General features: G+C 37.8%; 1 protein-coding gene across 3 annotated transcripts in view; it reads right to left on the reverse strand.

The window, feature by feature from the left end:
- Window positions 1-3231: 3231 nt before the first annotated feature.
- The window catches only part of LOC128878118 (uncharacterized), a 218804-nt gene continuing 195809 nt past the window's right edge, over window positions 3232-26226 (reverse strand). For all 3 annotated transcript variants that reach the window (XM_054126021.1, XM_054126020.1, XM_054126022.1), the window contains 3 exons: window positions 19916-19986; window positions 5864-6139; window positions 3232-3359 (listed from right to left, as the gene is read on the reverse strand). In XM_054126021.1, coding sequence (XP_053981996.1) covers window positions 3243-3359; window positions 5864-6139; window positions 19916-19986 — 464 coding nt within the window. In that variant the 3' untranslated portion in view covers window positions 3232-3242. The remainder of the gene's footprint in view (window positions 3360-5863; window positions 6140-19915; window positions 19987-26226) is intronic.

A 26226-nucleotide genomic window follows, 5' to 3' on the forward strand; every position in this document is an offset into this window, starting at 1 on the left:
ATTCCTTGTGAATGAATTAGTAATATTGGGCAATTTAGTAGCTAGTTTACTCGTAAACTATACTTTGTAGAGATATATGTTACATTTATATTAATAATTATATGGATCGAACACCTATATTTTATTCCAATGTTTTCGTGTATTATAATAGGAGAAACTTTAACCGTAGAAGAAAGAAAAATAGTGGCAAAAAACGACTAATTAAAACGTAAAAATAAATATAGCGGTTAGTTATGTCGATTGCAATAACAAAATATGTTTCATATTTAAATGTTAACCTCATTTTTATTTGCCCTGTGTATATATATTACGAATGGTTTACGCTAAACTAGCTATCAAATGGTCCACTAATACTCTCAATTTATAAATTTATAATAAATCTATTTGCATAGCATTCTGCATTCTTATCATTTTCCACTTGTATTATCTCTAAATAAATAGAATCCCCAAATTCTTGGCATAATAGATATATGTTAAGCATGGTAACCATGGTAAATTATGCTGTTCTAGTATATATTCTATGTAATTGGCAACCCTACGCTTGCACCACCGTTCCGCTCGAAAATTGTTATTGCGATGCATGAACGATCAAATTCTCCGTTTATCGATGACGATGTAGAAACATTCGATGAGAATGTGAAACGGTGAGCACAACTTTTTTTCTCTCAGCATCGAATTTCGCGACCAATACGAGCATTGGCTGTTCGCGGAGCGTTTTGTACAGAAATGTTCCAGCTTTATACAAAAAGAGAAAATAACGACGGTGACAACAATCGCGCGTGACTTATTCCGTTAATATTGTCCATAAATTACATTCGTTACTATCGTTGAAACAATTTCTTCTTTCGCGGTGAAGAACGAATGAATCACATGAGGCGTGTAAAATCGAAACCTGCTGCTTCAACATTTATTTTGTGACCGAGACGTTGTGTTTTGTTATGATACATTTCTTGGAAAACATGTTGGCAATTAAAAATAATTCAAATATAAAATTCTTACAGGTTACATCTCGTTATCTCTCTGCATAAATACTCAAGCTTAACCCTTTGCTGCTGTGAATTTTATTGCTGAAATAATTTTTTGATCAAAAATTGTTTCGAAGTTCAACTTTTATGGAGTAACTGTAACTCATTCTAAGTAATAAATATGATAGTTGAATCTGCAGGGATATTCGGTGGTCCTATTATAAATATCCAATCTTGTAGAGTTTTTTTTAATGAAATTTACACGATTCTTATTATTGGGTTCTTGCTTGCGCTCATTATGCAATTGAGAGTTAATCCAATTCAGGAAGCACGTTTTACCATTATTGTATTTACATAAAAAATGACCAGTATTATTCCTTCTCGTTAATAGGGGAAGGTTACCACGCTTGGACCTCGTTGATGAATAGTTAAAATTAGTACAGTGATGTTATTTATCACATGTATTTCCAACGTTAATCGCGACGTTACATTATGCGGTCGATTTTAATGTTCGGAAGTGCAACAATTGGTTTAGTAATATTTCACATAGAAAAGCTTTCCAAAATTTATTGAACGTTACAGGTAAATATAATATAAGTTTTCAAACGATTACATTTAATGACGAAAGCATTAGATTAAGAATTCAAGAAGCTAACAGCTTTTTAGACTATATTGAAGTTAAGTTCGAAGAATATTTTATTCCAAACAAAGAGATTTCACATAACGAATCTGTTACCGTAAGAAGTATCATATTTTATAACTCACGAGCCAAAAGACCAACAAAACCAATAAAATATACCATACAGAAATAAACGATAGACAAATCTGTATAAAATATTCACTACCATGTTCAGTGAATAATATGCACTCAGCTTAAACAAATTCGTGCGAATAAAATTTAACCGTTTTTTAGGCAACAATCGTCTAGACTAGAGCCCCTTATATCATGTGTTCACGTGTATTTCACGTTGTCCACAAAATACACATGACACGGATAGTCACGTGTACATATACGTGAATTACGAGAATAATGGGAATCACACGGAAGAAATATCAGATGCTCTCAATTTTGGATATAGATACCTACATATGAATTTCGACATTTTACAATTCTTTTTTATTATGACAAATCTATCATAAACCAACAAAATGTGTTTTCTCGATAAATGAATTATTCGGTTGCTTTCGGCAAAAGAATATAGTTTAATCCAATCAAACATTTGAAATATAGAAATAATTTTGTAGTTTTGTGTTTTGAATACTAGCCATTTTCACTTCATTCGTTACACTCAACTGTTCAAAGAACATCTGTTGCTTAGCGTGCAGTAGGAAGTATCATATTTTCGAAAGACTATGGAATTAAAAATATTTTCGAAATTAATACATTTTTTCAATTTATAAAGATATGAAGAAATTTCAACAATGTATCAAAACCTGAGCATTGTATTAGGTTACAATAAATATATGCAGAAGTCTAGTTTATAATACATTTATCATAAGTCTTCAAAAAAATTGTACAAATATCAAAATTTACAAGTATTTGTACCCATAACTGCGAGTGTCTGAGATTTTCTTCGAATGACTAGTGACTACACAATCGTGTGATTATTCCACTATTCAGAGATTTACGAGATTCGCGATGTTATACGAATAAGTCGCATGAATTGCTCTTCACGTGTACACGTGTATTTAAATTCGCGTAAAAAATCGAAGGCTTCAGTCTGAACGCGAGTTACCCAAAAATACTTTAAACCAGCGCGAGTACTATATCTGTGGGAAATACGGCCGCAAAGTTAACATTTCGATTTCAGAGAATGTCGAAGATGGTCCAACTTGAGCAACCTTCCTCTACGCACACCAAATACACGAATCGAGCAGAGTTTACTTAGAGGCAAGAACGTAATTAATATAATTAAGATCGGAAGAGGACGCACGAGTACTCGTCGAAGAAGCGTGAATCAAGACCTTGGTGCAAGTTCTCGACGTTTCGCGTTCGCTGGGCAAAGTTGTGGCTATGCGACCCTGTACATCGGAGGCGGGAGTGTGTTCTTCGTTGAGTTCCACGTCGATTCGTTTCGTCTTCAACTCGCGGTTCGCGTTAATCTTCGTTCAAGCGTTTGCACGTGAAGGAGGCGCACGCGTCGAACGTCGCCTCTTCGTCACGGATAAAACGACTGCGATGGCTCTCCGACGGGTTTGGGTCACTTTCGGGTTCGCGATGTGGCAGAGTGGACTAACGGAGGGCCGATTTCGGAATGTTTACGCGTTGGTCGGCTGCTACTGAATGGAACATGTCAACGGATGCGACAGAGCGTGGTCCAGCAGGATCGGAGTGCCTGCAGCCAATTCCGGTCTCGCGTCACCACAATCGTCGTCGCAGTCGAAGTAGTTGCTCTGGAAAGAAACGAGAAAACATGTTACTTTGGGTTGTAAAGATGGCAAGGTGATACTTGTATTATTTATAGAGTTCCGTGTTTCATACTACTTATTTATTTCTTGTTTTCATTTAACGACACCAGTATTGTTTATCATATATCATATTTTTTATTTCATAAACCTATTGCACATGTTTGGAGATTGAACGCAAGTAAACGCAAATTAAAGGGGAAATTTCTTTTGCTATTCACCTCACCCCCACCTAATCTCATTTCATCAAACGAAATGTGGATAAAATGACTATGAAAATTACGTTAAGTTAGACTTAGAATCAGCACCCCCATAAACCGCTGCATACCGAGTTTCACTTAATTCAAATCACTTTTAACACTGTATTCACCATATTAGATCCGCCATTATGAATTTCTAAATTTTGCGTTCAGATTTAGAATCAGTGCTTCCAAAAACACCTGTATACTAAGTTTCGCCTAAATCCAGTTACTTTTCGGATTTTAGTCCGCCATTTTGAATTTCTAAATTTTGAGTTCAGATTTAGAATCAGTGCTTCCAAAAACACCTGTATACTAAGTTTCGTCCAAATCGAATCACTTTTCGCATTCAGTGTCGCCACATTGGATCCGCCATTTTGAATATTTAAATTTTCAGTTCAGATTTGGAATCAGCGAGCTCAAAAATCCCTGCATACCAATTTCATCTAAATTCAGTCATTTTTCGCATTTGTGTGTCGTTATGTTCTCTCCGCCATTTTGAATTTCTAAATTTTGAGTTCAGATTTGGAATCAGCGATTCCGATAATCCCTGTATACCATTTTCATCTAAATTCAGTCATTTTTCGCATTTTGTGTCGTTATGTTGTATCCGCCATTTAAAATTTTTAAATTTAGCCAACAAATTTGGTTTATACTTGTTCTTCTAGCAGATTACAAGTATACTTGTTAATTCGGTGTAGAAATTAATTTTCTGCTTTTAAATCAGAAGATGTTAGTATTAAGTCATTTTAGAATTTAAAGATTCACGAATCGACATTGAAGTATTAATCCGAATTAACTTGATTTACACTAATTCCGAATTTCTTATTACGGGATTTCCATAGAACAGGGTACAAATTAAACGCGCTATGGGAGAGTTCACTGTACCTATGCTACGAACAAGAAGGGAGTTAGCTAGAAAGCTGAACGTCAATTTCTCAACATTTCCGCGCAAGCTTCCACCGGTACGGGAATCGTTTCATTACGATTCCGAAATCCCCGTGAAATCGTGAAATGTACACAGCAATCTCCGTGAGACAGCAATTACAAAGATGGCCGGATAAGCGATAAAATTTTTAATTAAATTTGGACACCCGTTTCCATCTTTCCCGTTTCATTTCCACCCATTAACGTTCTCAAATGGGCAAGCTGGAGGACCGTGTATCTCTGATTAAAGCGGAACAAGCGAATGTTTACGTGTAACCCTGAGAAAAAGCTCGATGTCTGAAAGCACTTCGTTTAAGGTATAATTGGCGCCGCGAAGGTCAGGTGAATTTGATCTTAATTCGAGACAATGTTGGCTTAATTTCGAAGATTATCCCTGCTGATTCGCACTAATTGCACGGTCGGTGCGAGCGGTTCTGTAAATGGATGCAATTACACATCGATACTCGGTCTCGCTACAGAAATTACAGGACATTGCGGAAAGAATTCAATTATTTCTGCAACTTTTTCTGTTCAAAAAGAGTACTGTTTTGTTAACATTTGAGGTCACTATCAGAGTTTGAGTCGGACTTCAGTTATCGACATTACATTAATGTTCTTTATTTATGATTTATAACGCTTTAATCGATCGAATTAATAGAAATTATTTCATACTTTTAAGCAATTATATCTGGAACTGGTGAGTATTCATATCAATTAACTAGAAATTATTTCATACTTTTTAGTGCAGTTTTAATGTTTTTCGAACTCGGTTATATTTTATTTCCAAAAATTATTTTATAACACGTTTATCACCACGTCACCCATATATGGATGACAGTGCTTTTCACTGAAGAACAAACAAAATTAATTCTGAATCTTAAGTATCAAAAACAATAAATCTGAATGAAATTTTTAAACTTCAATGAAGTTGTAAAAATAAATAATACATAAATGTTTGATTATGTAGTTTCCAATAGTCAGAAAACGAAACTTAATCACAGTAGAAATTTTCAAGAGTATTAATTTGGCAGTTCAACGTATGAAAAGTGTCGTTCCAATGTTGTGTCCCCTTAAGTCACCTTATTTTCGATGTATAAGGCGATTTTTACGATTCGCTCATGCAAAATGATCATCTCCGCCAAAAGCAGGTCGATAATCGTCTACTTTAAAATGTCAATTCCCCACCAAGGGATAATATCGTCCACGTTGAGAAACACTGATGAGTCTACTATCACAGCCCAGGGCAAAATCCCTCGTAATACACACCATTCCAATAAAATAAATTTCTTCAAGTAAAAGACAAAGTAAAGAAACGAAGATACCTACCTGGCAGTCGATACATCGGCAGCTGTCGGTCAGCGAACAGGTGAGGCCGAGGATCTCGACAGCCTCTTTGTAGAGTTCCGCGCTAGATTTGCGTTGCCTCGGTGGCGAGGTCGGTGCGCTGACTATGCCCGTACCCGACGGTCTTCTGCCGCTCTTCAACCTTGAAGAGGACTCTCGAGACAAGGAGGAGGTCGACGTCGATCTTCTCGGCCGATTGTCGCTGCTGAGCAACGCTCGACCCGCTGGCGAGGCGAACAGTTGCAACATGTCCATGTCCTGCGGTCGAGTGCGATTATTAGTCGATGTTGCCATGTTACACGGCCGCGATATCGGTTCGAGGAATATCGTATCGAACGATTGCTTTCGTAACAAGGGGGTATTCCATTCTCCGATGATCTACGTATCCGATCGGGGTCCTCGAACGAGGAAACGGGGTGATGCAATTACCGATAAGGACGCTATGGTATGTAGACAGTCCACGAATTACACGGAATTCCGTAAACGAGGTAGAACCTCGATGATCCGAATTAATTTGGGATCATCGGTGTTCGGATAAGAGAATCTTCGGATGATAGAATATTTTTTGTACTTCAGGTGCAATAATCGATTTATCAAGATTTCAGTAATAGAATAAAATGAAATATGAAATGAGATTCAATTTTTTGTACTTTCTTGATGTTGATATTTATGTATATTTTTCAAAGAGGAGAACGTATTGATAATAAAAGTCACAAATACTGAAATTAAATGTAGCTTTTGGGGTAAGATAGGCTTAGAAAGCTATATTGCGTTTTATTTACAAATTGCATTGTCTAAGGTTTCATTTTTCAGGGCTTCCACAGTTTCTCGACTAGTATTTTTAATGTCCGTAATTGCTGATTTGCCAATACAATACTCTTTCGCTAAAGTAGTTGCATTTTTGCCGTACTCGAGTTCTTTATTTTCTGACGGTCGGCACCACACGTTTTCGTAGCGGCGATTTACAGTGGTCTGAAACCTCGGGAAGCTGCCCAAGAGTCGAAAAAATCTTTGGATTTATATATGAATTTGCACATCAGAATTTTTCAAGTCGCTGATTCCAAATTTGAAGTTAAAATTAACAAATTTAAAGTATTAAATTCAGTGTGACCAATTTATTTTCCAGTCGACCGTTGTATTTATATAATGTATCAGTATAAACAAATTTTCGATGTTACCTATTTCGGATTTGACGTCGAGAATACAATATTCAAAATGGCGGACCTATTATAATCAATTTATTCTCTAATTATGGTTTCAGATCAAGAAATTTGCTTTTCTTCAGAAATTACTTTAGAAGGTAACAAATATCATGAAAAGTTTATAAAAGAATGTATTTCTACTCTTAAAGTTTTTGAAACAAACAATGCTCTTCCATAAATTATAACTTACAATCAAGAGCTTCCTTTGAGTCAGTTGCTAATGACTCTATAATGTGTCTGATGCGACTATAACATCTGATATAAGAAGAAAAAAACATCCGTAATCGTGAGTCCGTTAACGAAGCATAGTCAGAAGTTAGAAAGAGCGAATGAACCTTAAATCGAGTTACTCGAACCATGATAATTTTCGCAACACGTGGAATCAATGGCGTTTCACGCGACGCATTCCTCGTCGATTTCCAGACGATTCCGCCAACAAGCTCCACGGGGCTCACTGATTAGCCTTTGTCGAAGGTGTTTGTCGCTTTCGCGTTTCTGCTTCGTCGAGTCTCGTTAGTCTACCAGAGGACGGCGGAACAAGTCGCACCGGAAAGGCATTATTCTCTTAACGAGGTAAGACGCACTCGCGAGTGCCTCGTCCTTTCCCGCTGTCTCATTCGTTTCATATCGGCGAGAGAACTCTTTGAGACTTTCCACCGCGAGGTCGCCCACGGCGAAAGGGATTTTCTAACGATGCTGCGACAAGCATCGCCGCGCTAAAAAGTCCGTCGCCCTCTCTCTTTCTTGAATGCCACGTAAAAGAAGCATCCAAAGGGGAACGTGACGAGGTCTTTGCACGCGGTTCATGCAAAGACACGCTTTTCCTTCGTTCTTCGACCTACTCCCGTTCAAGTTCTTTGAGTCGCGTCGCGGTGGTCACGGATCTCGGAACGATTAAAATTACGCACGTTAATCAAGGCACTTAAAATTGTTATTAAGAAGGGACGTTTGCGAGCACGGAAGTTCAGAGAATGTTCAAACACCGCATGGAATTGGAGTTCATCCGTGACATACAATTTTCAGTTAGTGCAAGAATGAGGTTTAAGGGAGGGAAATGAGTCTTTAGGAGATTTGGTTTCGTCTAAAACGTCTAAGAAAATTGTTTATATACTTATATAATATTATTCTTCTTATTGATACGTCTAAATTGTCATGGAAAATTCTGTGCTTCTTCGGTTGCTCATTTTTAGTATTTTTTTTCTGTCTTTTATCGATAATCATTTGTTCACAGATTGGTACAAATAAGAAGGGAGAACCAAAATTTTTTTTCTAAATTTATCAGTAACTTCAAGTGTTCTTGACGTATCTGGATTATTATTAAATATAAAAATCCTATATCTGACTGAAATTATCTGCATATATTAGGCGTACAAAATTAATTGCCGGCTCCTAGCTTCCACCAACCATAGTATCCATTTGTATATGAATTGTTTCTTGTAATTATTTTATTTTGACATGTGATTTATTACCTGTAAAACATGTTATCAAATTTGATCTTACTGCGAGTATAGCCTGAAAAATCGGCTGTAAACACGCTATCGTTTAAAAAACAATATTCAAGGCACTGCCTTCTTTTTGCAATTCAACTCAAAAAAGACTGAGGCAAGAAACAAGCTTCGTGATAAAAAGCGAATTCTGTAGATTGTCGATGTGAAACATCCGAGGAGGTTGAAAAGAACTTTAACTGAATTCATCGGTTTCAAACTACTTTTCGGTATGAAATCTGACAATTGCCTGAGAAATGACAGACATGTGTGGAAAGTAATGGAGATTACTTTAACGTTTATGTTTGAATTTGTATTTTACGATAATATACAATTTGCGAGGTCTTAACAACCCACATATCATTTTTGCGTTTTCGGTATCTGGTTTGAAATGATTTTCAGAAATTCACGAAATTAGAGGATTCTACAAACGGGCTTGAAAATCTTGGTATGGCCTTGCGTCTTTAAGCCGTCACTGGGTTTGCTCCTTCGTTGATTAAATTTCACGTGGACAGGATGCAGCGTTCGTAATTATCGGCGCCGGATCATTAAAAACTACTCCTCGTTTCTGGTACGCCACGGTACGGAACAAATGATCGCGGTTAGCGCTATTATAATGCGAACACGGAGATCGTTTTGCTGGAAGAAAATAATTGGAACGATCCGGCTTATGTACGAAGAAACTTTGTACGAAGACGCCATGATTTTCTTGAGCTGTTAACATGGTGCTGGGGATTGTTATAAAAGTTTAATGACACGCAAAACCGTGTACCGTCGAACATCTTCTACGTAGGAAGAATATTTGTAATAGTAACGATCATTGTAACAATTATATTACACAATACATGCTCTAAATTCAGCTGCTATTGAAAACATGAAGGTCTAAAAGAAATTTTAATGATTTAAAAGCATCCATCTAATTGCGATAAGTTATTCCAAGGTTGTTTTAAAAGTTATTCTACGATCATCGATACTTTATTATATATTCTTCTGCCTTTGTTTAATTGAAGCGCGGAGTTAACAACTTCAACTATAACACTGTATTTTGAATATTAACACATGCTTCGTTTACTAAGTGTTATAAATCAAGATGAATTTAAGGACATATGACATCATCCGTCTGTCTGTCTGTTTGTTCTGGCTAATCTCTGGAACTACTGAATCGATTTGAAAAAAAAATTTAATTCGACTCATAATTAATTTCTATACCTAATATCCTACGACGGAAAAAAAGTTTAGATGTACTGGTAGAGGTAACAAATTGTATAAATTGCATTGCCGTGTAATAACATTCGACTATGTAATAAATTCAACGAAACCATCAAAGCGAAGACTTGCAATCGAGACTTTATTCGTTCAAATATTTATCACCGGCAATATCGCGAACGAAATCGAGCAATTTTCAATCAGCTTCGCCAGGGGGCCTGTTTTCATTAATTCAAAAAACAATTGCCCCCGCTGGATACTCTCGTTAATTACACAAACGGTGCGCACGCCTCCAACGATACATTATTAAATATCCATTTACATGGGATCATGCAAAACAAAAATGCCCAGAACGTATCGATGGAATAATTGTATGTTAATTTTCTACTGTATAATATGTTTTATTAGGATCACAATAATAACAATTTCAGTACAGTTGGATAAAGTGGTCTTACGAAATTTGCTTCATTGGTTATTAACCCAGTCGCGACAGGCAGATGTTTTACGTTTTCAATACCGAGTACTAACGAAAATAATAAAATTCTGAAGCTGGATATCGCAAATTTGCATCGTTAGGGCGAAGATAAAAATTACAAAGTATGTTTTGAAATATCAATGTTGTACATATGTGGTGTATAAAATAAAACGATTTTCATAATTTGTACACTTGCTTGTAAGGTAGATAATAGACAACCAGGAATAGAATTTGAAGTGACGTGAATTCACGTCAACGGTACCAAGAATATATTAATAGACAAGCTTGCCAACATGAAACAATAAGGATCTATACTTTGCAGGCTTACAAAAAATACTGTTTACTGGTGCTTTTAAATCATGGCTTTGAAGACCAGAAAATTCGCGAGTTAAAAGCTTTTACGCCTCTCCTCCCTTTTGCATTCCCCTAGACCGAGACTTTCGACTATCGTCGACCATAAACGTCTACGGAAAGCAGGATGCACTTTTAGAGGGAGTTCTGTAACCTGAAGGCTTCGTTGGGAGGCGTTTCGAAGCTAAACGCAAGCTTGAACGTTTGCTCGAAAAGGGACCGAGAACGGTAAGTGGAACGGGATTGGATTCAATAGATGGTCTGGAGTTTGCGGAAGTTTATTACTTACACCGGTTCGTTAAGTAGTTTTGCCTAATCTTCTAGATTTCTGTCGGTTTCCTGTGTACTTGTTGGTCGTCCTGAGTCCGCAACCTAACGGTTGACTGTTAGTTTCGAACACGAAACTTCATTAGGAGTGTTACTGCTTTGCGAAGAGCGGTAATTATGATCATGATCCATTTACGATATTGAAACGGTTGCTTGAAATTGTGATTTGGAACTGGTGCATTGAAAAATATAAGAAACGTGGACGTTTCATATTTTTGACGATTATTCATTTTTAAATGTATTCATTTATATTTTATCCACCATTTTATATTTGCGAGCAATTATTTAATTATTATTTTTCATTTTTACTTAATACTTGTCATTTACATTATAAACGTTATCATTCACGTGAACAGTCTGTATAATGGTTTGAAATAGTTATTTTCGGAATTGTTTCAACTCTTGCTTATATTACATTGCAGTCACCATCCATTAAGTTCTACGTCCTTAAGGTATATTATTCCACGTTAATAAATACATCCATCAAATAACAGAAGACTCTTCACTTTTATTTCGAAATTCTACTCCTGCGAGGAACGCGTAAAGTCAATATTTGGTTTGTCCGGTCAAACTTTAAGTCGCTCCAGGCACGAACATTTTGGTAGCGATTAAAGTTTCATGAGACTGGCGATTTCATACTGTAGCTGGACAAGTCCTGTTAAATTGAACGCGTTGGAAACATATTGGGCAGGAAACATGTTTCGAACAGCAGTTGGTGCAGACTTCGAAACAAAGAAACTTGGACGGTGCGGGTGCAGAGTTCTCAGCATGGAGAAACTTATAAAATTTACTTTCAAGTAATTCTTCGTTTCAGGTAACCAGTCTTTAATTACTCGGCTTGGAGAGAGGTCAACCGATTTAGTTGCCAATTCCTTAATTAGAATCAGTTAGGTCGTTCGATAGGCGTCGGAGTGTTTCCAGTGATTACGTCAGCTATCGTATTTATTTTTAACCGTACGGGCACCGATTGGTTCCGCTCGACGTTATCAAAAATATAAACCGATGCTGACCTATAACATTTGTCAATTCCGTAACGTTGTTGCTGTGGGTAAATTTAATCATCAATGTTTATTCGTAGATTTAGTGGTTACTTCTTCGATTCGAACCATGGTTTTTAATCCTTTTCTGGAGTCTGTCTTGCAAATATATTTTGCAAGATGGTGTTATTATTATACATAACAGAGTAAAGAGAATTTCGTATCTTCTCAATGAAATTTGTTGATTTCTTAGATGAGAAGTTTAGGTTTCTCTAATATGTAGCCATTAACTTTTAAATATATTTCCTTAACATTTAGTCCAGATTTCTGAACAAGCCTTTCTCTATTTTAGTTGAATTGAAAGAAAACGACTCTATCAAGCAGATTTCTGAAGAATACCAGAGACTGTGGATCGAGACATACTAGCTCCTGAAAATTATTTTCAATAGGATAATAATTAGATTTTTAGTATATCCGAATGTACATAACAATGTTATTCAAGATGCTAGAGTTAAAAGGGAAACGCCAAGTACACAAACTTTTCCGAAGAAAAAACTGGATGAACTGTATGCGACTATATATTACTTCATCTTCAGGAGATTATTTAATTACACTGGAACTTTGATTAATCGGGCCCATTGGGTTCAAAACAGCCCGGATAAATCGAGACCTGAAGAACAAAAATTGAAAATCTAATTTATATACACAATAGTCATTTTGACATAACATATAGATAAGAAATGCGTTTATATATATTTATACATCGTCACCGGTTAATCGAGGTCCCATTGCAATAAATACTCGTCTCTATCTGCTACACTCTTAATGAATATTATTCCCTTACATACTTTTTAAAAATGTTTAAAGTACATGAACGTTCCACAGTTCTTTATAGAACTATCTATTATTGTCACCTGGGTTTGAAAAGAAAATTCGCATGAAAATGCTTACCCCGCGCGTTTTAAATCGGATGACTTTAAAAGAGAACGTCAAATCCGGAATCAGCGGTAAGGATACTTAAGAAAGTTAGATCACAGAGGATGATCCCGTGGCATTTGTCCGTCCCAACAACGTACTATGTACCCCAGCAATTATTTTCTTCCTCGGCGTAAAGGATCCATTCTCCTTTGGGCAATTGGACTATCTTTATCTCCGGCGCGGGTAGGAAGGAGCCAGAAAGGAAACGACGTCTTCAGGATTCCAGACGCCAGACAAAAGAGCGGACGGGAAATGGCAAAGAGATCATCAAATGCTGGCAGATAACAAGTAGAAACCTGATTCGATGTATCGGGTGCTCGACTAGACAGAGTCCATTGTCCTCCCGTGGGAAAACGTATCAAGTCTCCTCTCGTATTTCCAACAGCACGCAAACTTTCCTCGAGATCCTCGCCTCTGATAAATAGCTCGCCATTAAGGATAAGTTAACACTGTACTTTTTCCGTAAAATTTCTGTCGCCTGGAACCGTGAATGAAATTCTGCTCGGAAGTTACAAATTCGTAAGAGCCCCGATGGGAATTTTCTATTCTCGGTGAGGTCCTCGTGAAACTGGTTAACCTGGTCTACGGTAATTTGGGTGTCCGAATTAACCTTGTTGGTTACTTTAATAGTGTAGGATTTGATTACTAGTTAAACTATTGTCGATATGGATACGAACTAAAATAACACCTTCGTTGTTAGTCGCACACGAAGTTTGACACTCTGACTTTCATGACACGAAATACTGCATTTTCTCCATGACGAGTATACTCGTCCAACACAGCTGACTAGTTAAAACTAAACTCTTGCATTCATCCAGACATGTCTTCCTTTTACCCATACACACGAAGCTACTCAAAAGAAACGTAATCGGTTGGTGATTGAGATCACAAACTAGTGACTTATTGGTTAGTAATGATTTTGAACATTTTTAGAAAAAGCATTTACCGCTGTCCATGCGGTGTAGTATTACGGCGAGGTCATATTCTCGGTCATTGCTTGAACAAATATTGTTAATAATTAATGTAACTATTATCAGAAATTAATTTTTAGTTATTCCAGCTAACAGATATAACGATATAGAAAAATTTCTCACGATTACTGTGTTCGATGAATACTTACTCTGAACCGTGATTCTTATTAATATTTAATCAAAGACTGAATGTTACTATATGCATTGTAAATATTCAATTAATTCGGAGATGTACATATTTAATGCATTTTAAAGTTTCAGATTATTATACCAATGTTTCTCGAGAAAGTAATATCTCCGAACATGACAAGTTGAGAATAAAATTTAAATAAGTAATCGTGAGATATTTTTCTATATTTTAATATCTATTGATTGGAACAATTAAAACTTAATATCTCCGACATAAGTAAACATTAGAGACATTAATCGTGAGAAATTTGTCAATATTTTAATATTTATTGATTGAACCAACTAAATATTAATTTCCAACAATAGTTCAATTAATTATTAACAATACTTCTTATTTAAACAATGATGGGGAATATATGCTGTGGTATTAATGTTTTGTAAATTCTTTTGTGGATGGATCCAACGAGCCTTCGAATCGACATGTCACGACATGTCACGCGGTTGTTGTTCGCCCTTCCCCTTCTCTACCTCGAGACGCACGTGCGAACCGCGACCCTCGACACAGGTATACGAGAGGTCCGGTCTCATTCTTCGACGATCCTTCGGTCGATATGGATCTCGCGATCGCGCGTCCGTGTCTCGTGTCCCTCCTATTTTTGCGTAGTGTAGTTTCCCTTAGTTCTCGTAACTTGGTATTGCTTGTGGGTATCTTAGTTTGGTTTGGATAGTTGTAAGGCATATACCTAAGTTAGTTTTAAGGCATGCATGTACGAGTGTCTGCCCTCTGCCAAAGAATTATTAATCAACTTGTTTTGTTTGTTCGTAAGTCCATATTGGGCTCGTAACTTCGTGCTCCACGTCGGTCACTATTGCTTCATGTGATAAGTGAAGTGACCAACTGTGTAACTGGACAGAAAGGTCGGTTGCCGTCCTCCTGGTGGATCTGTATTCGAGAGGGAGACAATCGGCTCCTCCGGATCGGTTCTCTACTTCCTGCATCACGTTTAGTGTAGCCCAAGGCTCCCGGCGCAGTGCAGTAAGTCCAAAGCGCAGTGAGACGGGTGCAAGTCGGGTCCTATTGTGGCTCCCAACGGGGTGCAGGGTGTGGAGGACTGGTTCGGAGGCGTCGGTCGTCTTCCTCTCGAGTCCAGATCCATCAAGAGGAAACGGGACTGACTCAGTACGTCCGTTACATGGTCGCGTCGTGTCGCGATTTCCAATTAGCTTCCATTTAGTTCAAATAATTATTTGGCAGAGTCAAACTTAGACTTTGGAAATCGAAGAGAATTTTGTTTTCCTTTGATTTTCATCGTTTCGTACTTAGTATTGAGCTCGTCGACTCTATGTAGAGTATGCGTCTACGTATGTATACTCTATGTAGAGGGAGATCGAAGGAACTTTGATTCCTTCTATCTCCGGGTCTCCAGTCGCAGCAACCTCCACGTGGTGAGACCTGGTAATCGGTATTATTCGTGACAAACAATTCTTTGTCACGAGTAATATCGAGCTAATGGCTGCGAACTTGTAATGTGTAAAGTTTAAAGTGTAAAGTGAGGTTAGATTTAGATTACCCTCAAGGGGTATACCTCCTGGTGGAGATGTTCCTGTCCATTTAAGGAGATTTCACTCTAGTAACAAAAAAGTGTTCCGTTACAATTGGCTCTTAGTGCGTCACAAACCAATAAAGGAGTTTTCTGATAAAAAAAATGCCCTGTCGCAGAAAAATCATTAAGTAGGGTGCAGCAAGTGGTGGTTCGCGATCAGTTAGTCGTGAGACATCCTGTCACTTAATTTTCAATCTCTCCAACTCTTGCGTGTGCGTGAAGTCTGTAAATTTTTTGTTTGCAATTTGTAAAATAATTGTAAAATTCATAAATTTTGAATGTCAATAAATGTTCTAACAAAGTTAATTGTAAAATTTCAAAGTGATTTGTAAGATAAAACTCGAGTCGTAATTAAGTCGAAATTGCTTGCATAGTATCTGCATGTAATGCCAAATTGTGTTTATGATCATAAAGTTGATTGAAAATAAAATTGAAAAGTCTTTGAAAATTTCTTGACATTTTATAGACGCCTCGGTTTGCCATATCGTGCAGGTATATCTACGACTTCTCTCTCGACACTCTATTTCAAGAAATAATTTATATCGATGGCTGAAACCTTTTGCAATTTCATTCTCGAGATTTCAAACTACTATTTTAACAGCAAAAATTTCGATTTTTGACAATTTCACAGTATCCTAACCTCTTAAAATATTCGTTACGTAAAAATTGCTTACTCGAGCGGTATCAAAAATGGCCACTTTCGAGTGTTGTATACCGATTATTCACTGCTCAGGTCGCCGTATAATGGCGAGAAAACGCCAAAATTATTGTAACTGCGTTTACGAACAATTAAAGCCATTCACGGCGAGTGCTCTCGCGAAATGTACACGGCAATACGCAAACCGCGGGCCGATGATCGTGCTCAAACACCAAAGCAGCCGGTCCACGGTTCGCGAACAAACATAGCTGCCCAAGCTTTCAGCCATTAATTTTCCTGTAACGTCTCTGAAAGTAAAATATTTTTATAGCCACTATCCGGTGGGCGTAATTGCCTCGAAATGAATTGATACACGCGCGGAGGACAAGGGTGGGCCCTGACGAAATATAAACGCTCGAACCCGCTGGTAAACACTTTATCCGGCAACCTAATTACCGTGAATGCGACTGATTGATCGATTCAATTCTCCGCGGTGAGATAGCGGAAATTCAATGTCTATGTCGCCACGGAATCGAGATTCCTGCAAATTACGTTCGACCATGTACACGGTACACGAATCATACTATATGTATGTGCAGAGATGTGTACATGTACGTTCAACACATGCATGATCCAATCAGTTTGTTTCTGACAAGAAACATTCGCGAAGTGATCTCCTTTGATATTTATGATACAATTTGTAGGATCAATGTGCAGCTTAGAGACATGGGTTATCGATATATAATACTTTAGCTTTAGTAATGCAAGTATGAGTAAAAATATCCTCCAGAATATCCTTCATCTCTTGATGCTATTTACAAAACTATTTCGAGATCAAAGGAAGCTTTTCGAACAAACAGTGTGAAATAAACTTTATCCGTCGACTTGTTTTCACAAAATTCATGGACGACCATCGGCTCTGACATCGTTGATATTACTACTTATACCGAAAGCGTGTATTTATAGCGCTAGCCTCACTTGTTGTGAAAAATATAAAATTATTTAGTAAAATAATACCATTTGAACCTCGATATATTAGCATGTGATCTGAAAGTTACACGGGCTCATAGAGGGTTAAATTATTTGTAATAAGCTCTTTCAACTGTAGATTGCCAAATTAAGTAGTAATGCCGACGATGTTACAGCCAGTGACTTTACAAAATCCTTTACAAAATGAAATCAAATCCATGTAAGATAATACCTCACTCACAAGTTTGTTCACTGCTAGAAGTTTATTCACCGGCTAGAAGTTTCCTCAGAAATGATCAAAAATACTGCTAACTAGGAACGAAGAAAGCAACCTCGGCAACGATACAATAGAGACAAACACGATACAACAGTTGTCTACATTTCCAGTCGTAGAAAAATAAACATTTGTAGAATTCAGAATTACGCGAACGAATATGTGTGTCACTGTATAATCAAGCAAAAATGCATCGCTTTTACAGAGGGTTCCACTCGTAACCGCGCCGTAGACGTGAGTCGAAACTCGACTGCCGCTAACGAGCTGGATCCATTAGATCGATGGCCAATTAACATAATTCATAATGCGACCACGTTTCACGCGGACGATTCTGCAACGCTTTTCCCCGTTTCGTGCACAAAGGTTTCCTAGCGGCGCATAATACTGCATAATTAAGTGTGTTGCTGCTGCGTTCGGTGGACAATGATACCCGACAGAGAGAAATGTTTAACCGGTGATTAATATAGAACAACAAGGTGCAACGATTGCAGTTTACAAAGTGACTCGCGTTTTAAACCGATCGACTCATTTTCATTCTAACCACGATCCATCTACATTTCCCAACATTTTGGACACGCCAATTTTGCAGATGCTGAGTAGCAGGACAATGGCGAGTACTGGAGCGCTTCTTCTTTAGGAATAAATTCAAATGTGTAAATAATATACATAGTGCGTCACCAATCAGATTACGATTTGATAAGCAGTACCTATGATCTGACAAAAAAATGTTTTGAATAAAAGATAACCAGTACTTAATAGCCAAAAAATTGGAATTTGAAAAAATGATCTGTAGCCAAAAATTAAGGTCACCGTGATTATTCTGAATGGAAACATATTTTTAACTTGGTAATCTTGTAGACAATATCGAGATAAAATGATAAATTGCAGTGTAATATTATGACCTCCATGTGACGTTGAATTATAAAATCATCGTGAATCACTTGCCAAGATATCTGAACTATTTCGAAGATACATAACATCAACGGATCGCATTTACAATGCAACGCATTGCATTCCATTAAAAAAAAATCATAATGACTTTAATTGTTTGCAAAAGAAAATTTTGTTTTGCTATTTTTACAAGTTAAAATATCTTGGCGATTAAACACTCATTAACTTTTACTTGAAAAATTTTATTGTCAAATTAAAATTAATGGCCGGTGGTGTATTTAATTAAAATTATCCCGTTTAAGTAGAAAACTATTATTCGCAAAAGTAAATAATTCAATGACCGAAACGAATATTTGAATTAAATTCCGTGGGACGGATAACTGTTTTTTCATAACCATCGACCATAAAACATTACTGATACTGTTATTGCGATGCAAATTTTTCCACTCGGTCGACCGGAACGTGATAATAGATTTTTGTGTGGGATGGATGAAATAAATTCGAAGGAATTTCCATTTCCGCTAACTCATCAATTCAATTCCCGAAATCTGCGTATTTTGTTATTTCAGCGCGTGTTGCGAGAACAGCAGCGAGGAATACGCGAGCCATGCCTGCACGATTATTATTAACCTCGACTGTTCGTCGAAACGAGCGGCCGGCAAGTTTAATTGGGAACAAAGTCGAACGCGATCCGGTATCGTTGAATTCAATTAAATTTTCGCTTAGCGGAACCCCGTTCAACTTCGCGTTTATCGCGAAATGAACAGCGGTATTCGACGGCGAACTTGACAAATCCAGAACTTTTATTCGGGGAACTTTACCGAGAGAATGCATTGCATTTTTGCAAGCTAGTAAGTCAAGGCTCATCGACGCCGTAAACTGGAATTTTTAAATAGCTGTAGCTTCGATACACAAATATGAATGATTTAGATTGTAGTTACCAAATCGAATCATACACGAGGGTCACCTCAAAATGCTGTTTCTTCACAGGGCCTCCGAAAATGGTCAATGTTGTGTTTATTTATTGTTATTTTTTATTGTAAAAATTATGATGTATTCTCCAAAATATGCTCTTTTAAATACATGAACAGTTTTTGTTCAAATATCTTTAGATGTCTGAATAAAAAATCACAAAAATCATGCTTTTTTCGGCTTCGTGACTGCGCATGACCCCTTGATACGATTTCCTTTCATATTTTCCAACAAGCCCGCACAACAATTCACCGAAAAATTGAAATTTCTCAATTGTTCAATTTCGCAAGCTGAGAAATCCAATTTCTCGATTTCATAGCGAAAAGTAATCGAACGATGTTGTACTCGTCGTCAATGAAAATTCTACTGAATTTCAGGATAAAGGTCGCTCCATTTACCGTGGTACTACGGCACGATAAATATCGTTTCATTGATGCGTGGAATATTAATTTCAAACTGGGCAACGCGCGTGTACGTGCCATGGAGTCGCGATCTCGACAATAAAGTTTAACGCGCGAACATAGAGGAACGCAATCTGCAGTAACATTCGGCTCTAACTAGCCTGCGGTGTTCTGAATTGTACTCACCGGCAGGGACTCAGGAGTGTGGTCCAGCACGTATATGTTGTTCGTGTATCCATATAGCATCGTGTCCAGATCTGAAATCCAAGGAGCGAGCAGAACATTAAATTGGATCTAACCGGTGGCAACACGACGGAATACTAACGCCTGTAAGGCTATGCATAGTTAGCCAGCCGTTCTGTCTCAATGTTCCAATTACGTTCGAGCCATTTCGTGGTCTCTTATCAACACTCTCCTGTCGTCGTCGATACAAGACGAGCGAGAAAATTGAACGACGCACTCGTAAAGTCGCCCAACAAAATATATATAACGGATACATACATCCGGATATATATATCCGTTATTGTCCGATCGTGAAGCAATTCGTGAAGTATAGCGTGCTGCACCGATGGTGATATTTTCCATTTCGGTTAAATCTCGCGTTATGTCAACCACTGCCTGCCATATTACTATTTAACATCTTATTGTTTAGAGCGAAAACTTGGTTTACTTCCGTGACGATGAAGTTTAAAATGTAAGTGTCGGTTCAATTATAGTGGAGATGCGAGATATTGCTATAAGTTTAGTAAATACTGATGCTTAATAAAAGTTTGATTTAATAAAGAAAAGCTATTCTGCTCGGTAGCTAGTCTAACACTGCCTGTGCATCTTTTTCTAAAAGGAAACATCGACACAATCATCCACGTCTGTTTTTTATTTATTTTCAGTTGTGCCATGGCAATTAATACTTTATCTACTACGAAGCCACCATTGTATGCTCACGTCATTGTACAAATTATAAAATATTATATAAATATTAGGTCTACCAGAAAATTCTGTCCGTTCCGGTTACAACAAGTTTTTCATAAGTATACGCATATTCATTAAAAACGATATACAAATTGCAATCATATTGGCAGGATGTCATAAATAATAATAAAATTATATTATTCAATAAAATTTATTCATGGTATGAGAAATTTATTATTTTATGTTATTCTAAAATCGGACAGAACTTTTTGGTAGACCTAATATTAATCATCAAACGCATCTAGTACATGAAATAAATATTATATTATGCGAATGATATAAAAATAAAAAATATTGTCGAATTTAATTCTATGTCCAATCACTACCGATTAGTAGAGTGTTAAGGTTTCTTAAGCTTTGTCTGCTTAATCGTTCGACTTTAGGATTCTTAATTCTATGTTTAATTTTGGGATTCTACGTGTATGTTAGAGAGCCAACGGTTCTTGAGCCTCTGCTCCTTGAAGGATGGAGTACGGATTGACTGTTTCATGACAATCGACTGTGGACGAATGACCATTACCGAATGAATGTCGAATTTCGGAATGTTACATGACACCACCTCCAACGAACCTTGACGTAGAGTTCGAAGACGGGTGACCCCTAATAGAGAACCAATCGAGAAATTTGAAGGCCCAACAAGTGGTACAAATTTCATTTCAATACATATCCCTACAGCTTTATTTTATCAATACATAATACATATGTCATTCTCTAGTTCAAGGCCTTACAAATCTCACACCACTCTGATATATACCATAATTACCAATAATGACATAACTTCACTAATGATGTAACAAATAGTAACATTTCGACTCGATGAGGATCTTCGCTAAAACCTTTCAGGACCTCGAAACGCTATCCGACATTCCGATAGATTATTTACCAACAAACATAAAAATTCACACCTGGTACTTTACTTTTACTTTATTTATTGTTTCAATAAATTTTGCAATACGCGACTTATGGAACGAAAATCCATTTCACGCGTAGACGCCGGGAATACACGACCCCAATGTCCTTCCGGGGAACACTTTCAAACACCAATGCATCACGGTGATCCAGGAACGAGCGCGATTTATGTGTTGGAATCTCAGAACGAGCTCAGAAAAACGGAACAATTTTTCAGAATTATTGCCCTGGCGTACGGTTATCCGTCGATGGTCGAGAGCCACTTCAGCCTCGATCGCGATTCATTTCCATTCGAGGTATCCTTTATTCTGTTCCTCCACGCAACCTACCTACACTTCCATCCCTCCTGCGCCCTTGTGTTCCACGTGCCACGCACACGAAGACGAAGAAGGGTACGTCGTGAATTGAATCGGATTCGAAGGCCATTGGATCGCGCGCGGTCCGTCGACCGATATTTCCATATCGATCCTAGGAATCGATCATCGGTTCACGGTTAACGGAAACACTCGGGTTTCGTATCATTCGCGGGACGATTTAGGGGTAGTTTTAGTTTGCCAGCGAAAAGCCGTAGCACTTTATGATACGACGTCTCGCGGCCATTTATGAGAATTCTATGCACAGGAGTCTTTCCTGCATCGATCACTTCCACGAAGGAATGCTTGACGATCGTACGTGTGCTTTCAGAAGGATTCGCGTTCCTTCAAAAGCCAGACGTCGTTTGGGAAGCAGTTTGAATCGTTCGTTTGCATAGCTGAGAAAAAGTGCTCGTATCGTCTACAGACGATATTCGCTTCTTTTTCGCATTCGAATGCAAAAGGCGTATATACAGTGAGTACATTTAATGTTCAGACATTTGACAATTGCTACTTTGTAGATTCACAAGTTTGACTAGGATGGATCATCAAAGTAATTTAATATCGGTTGAAATGTTTGAATAAATCAGGTTTAAACTATATTTGGTTATGTAATTTTCATGGCTTTCGGATGGACGTTGCATCTATGTTTAAATAGTTTCCGACGATTCGCAAACGTTGCAGTCTGCATCATCAGGTAGCTCCGATACTGAAGCTGCCTTAATTCAGGATATCTTTATATTGTTGTCGTCGTGCCTTGTGTTCGTTTCTTCGGAATGGGACAGCCGATCAGCCGAGCATTTATAAAAACAGGAGGACTGTGAACCATTCTTGATTTGTCGAATCTATCTCTATCCATCTCTAAATCTATCTCTATTGACGTAGTGCGGGTTTTGAAGTATTTCTAATTTTGTACGATATTTTCTGGAATGGTAGCAGTTATAATTAGCTATCCTCTCGGTTTCATTATGTTATATGTGATGACTGGTTTCCATCGAATGCGCCATCATTACATTATTCTATGATGTGACCTATTCGGATGCACTTTTGATTTTCTTTGATGCGTATATCCAAAGTTAAAAACACAAATTTGAGCGCCCCTTGCGCACCTTGAATCTACATATATTTCAAAAATATATTGAGAGTATTATTAGGCACTTTTCAGATACCCAGGATCGATTTATTATATAAAAGGAATCCTAGATCGAATCATTTATATAACCGGAGGATTGACTGTAATTACAATTTTTATAATCAACAAAAAATGGAACGTTAAACGTAACTACATGGCTTTGTTTGTGTCAAAATTACGAGACCCTTTTGTCGTATAACTCTCGATTGCAGCTGTTCGGCATTATCGTTAATTTAAAACGTTGCGTCAAAAGAGGTACCAATTAATTCGTTGCTAAAAAACGTTCATTCATCAAAGCGCTGAATCGCTCCGGTGTCCAAAAAAGAATTATGCGAGCGTTTACTCGTCGCACAGCAAGATTAAACTAGTGTCTCTCAACTGTTGTTAAATCGTCGTTACATCTGAAGATAATCAGAAAATTGGATAAGAACTTTTATATTTTAATTGAAATCACCTATGAATAAATTTCATTACCCTGAATTTTAGTATTTACAAATTATGTAAATACTAAAATTTAAAAACTACATGTTTGTTGCCAAGAGTGCTGAACTTTACGATGATCTATTATTATAAAATTCTGAAAACATGTTTCGTAGCCCACGCAGGAGTTGCGGCTTTCCACTATTTTCATATTTTTATCCCGATTGCCTCCGAGAGATACGGCACACAGTAGCAGAAACAACGAATCCAACTAATAAAAATCCTACTCCACGTATGCAGTTTTCTGTATGTACTTTAATGGTACCATTGTAAAGGAAAAACCTTAGTCTTCTAATTTATGATTATATGAATAGCGACAAATTGTTTTTTCGGCTTTGAAGTTATTTGGATCATATGAAATCTTTGAGACCGAAAAACTTCTTATTCGCTTGTTATTATAGTATAAAAGCATCTTCGAGGGAATTGAATTTAGAAATACGAAAATAAAGGGCCAAAAGATTGTTGTGTAACATGCATTTCACTGCGTTCTAAAGAACGATAATAAATTTCATTAGCTTGAATTTTATCATTTACAAATTTTGATGACAAAATCTAAAAACTACATGTTACTTAACTACACAGGAGTTGGCTACGACCATTATAACCTTTCGGCTAACAAGGAATATCATCCAACCGTAACACATCGATATCCATGTTCAAGGGGTAACAATTACCCTCGAGGTTGTGAATGAAATACCTAGTAATAATTACCTTTGCAAAATCTAACGGAGGCAGACAAAAATATTGAATATGAAATCAGTTTGATTTTTAAGAAAGAATAACAGGCCCTGAATATAAATGGTACCATGACATAGGTGGCATCATTGTAGTCAATTACATCGCTTTTCATGATATACTAAATATATTTACCCAATGAATTGTTGGCAATTCATGGCAATTGGATTTGCGCGAAAGCAAATGAAAATAATCTATAGAAAGAATAGAAACAAAAATTATAACCCACTCAAATCTGAACTTTGCGAAATCTTTGTATCCCAATAATATTACTAGTCTGATGAAGATGAAGTTATTGTTACTACGAGTCTGCGAAGAGAATTATAAAACAAGATAGATCGAAATATGAACTTATTTTCGATAATAATTGTCACAAAATTATTTCAAAGTGTGCAGAAAATGTATACAGTCAGTGTAATAAATATTCGTACAGGAACCATTTATTTTAAATGGATTGCTGTACGAATATTTCTTACACTGACTGTATGTCTGCCAATATACTGCGTGAAACGCACAAAAAGAAATTGAGGTAGGTAAGTCAGACTTATCATTTCTCCCTCAAAGTTGTCAATATTTAGTGATAAGCAGAAAGTTATGAGATACTTGAGGTGCTTGTAAAACTGAAATTAGTCGATTCTAGGAACCCAAATTTTTGTTTTTGGTCATCTAGAATCGCTGTTTCGCTCACGCGACGACGTGTTTCATCTCCGAGATGATTGGGGAGAGTGCATAGGGATTTAACGTTGAGAATCCCTGGGTTATGTAACCAATGGTGACCGTTCCCACGGCAGCTGAAATTTTTCGGCGCGTCGGTTCGCGTTACGAAGGATCAGTTTCCGGTCAGCTAATTCCGGCTTCAGCTTTTGGTGCAACCGTGCACAGTCGAGCCGGAAATAACGAATGAATATATCCCGGCGACTGTTCTGCACCAATGGCGCCCTTCTCCCCTCTCTCGCCCCCTCCGTCCCGAATGCAGACGTACACACGGTATAACGTTATTACCCTTTCTGGCCACGATCCTGCTCGCATGCTCGGCATCCGTTTCATTTCCGTGACGACCGTTAATTATCGCACGGGATCCGCATGGCCTTCACTTTAATACCGTGGCTCTGATTCCGAGTCGAGCTCGGGCGCAATTCGCATTCGCTATGATAAATTTCTATCCGGTCAAACGAGCACGTTGATTTCGAATCTTACAACGAAGGTTTGCGCAAAACCGCTGGGAATTAGTCAAACCCGCAAAGGGCGAACAATTCAGTCGTTTATTGTGTAAGTGTAAGCGATGCGAGGCTGTCTCTCTGAAAAATGGAGACCTTACTAGAAGCGTTTGAGAGATATTCTTTTTAGTTGTTCCAAGGGCCAATATCTGTGCCTAAGGGCCGAACCTGCCCCCACCTGTAGGTGATGAGTTCGTAAAACGATGAATGGGCGCCAAATCACATGACTATGTGCCCTCGCACATGAGGGTTCTTATCCTAACGAACCCACCATAACCCGACCAAGAAAAGAAATGGAAAGGCGAGCCCTCTCGATTTTTACATTTCATCGAGGCTAGCACATGGAGTCCCTGTAAAACTCTAGTTTCGAGCAATTGCAAGGGAGGTAGCTCTTGGGTTCTAAATATACAGGGTGTCCCAAAAGTCGAGGAGGAGCCGGAAATGGGGGGTAGCTGAGACCATTCTGAACAACAATTTCCTTTGCAAAAATGTCGGATGGGGCTTCGTTAAGGAGATATTAAGAGAAAACCCCGACCAATCAGAGCGCGCGTAGACCGTTCGAGCGGCCGCGGTAGCGAAGGCTACGCGATGGCGGCCGCGCTTGTCCGCGAACAAGTGACTCGACGTGCATCGAAGAACATTGACGCTGCCGCCTAGCGCGTAGCCTTCGCTACCGCGGCCGCTCGAACGGTCTACGCGCGC

The sequence above is a fragment of the Hylaeus volcanicus genome, chromosome 6 (assembly GCF_026283585.1).
Source record: "Hylaeus volcanicus isolate JK05 chromosome 6, UHH_iyHylVolc1.0_haploid, whole genome shotgun sequence".
NCBI lineage: Eukaryota > Metazoa > Arthropoda > Insecta > Hymenoptera > Colletidae > Hylaeus > Hylaeus volcanicus.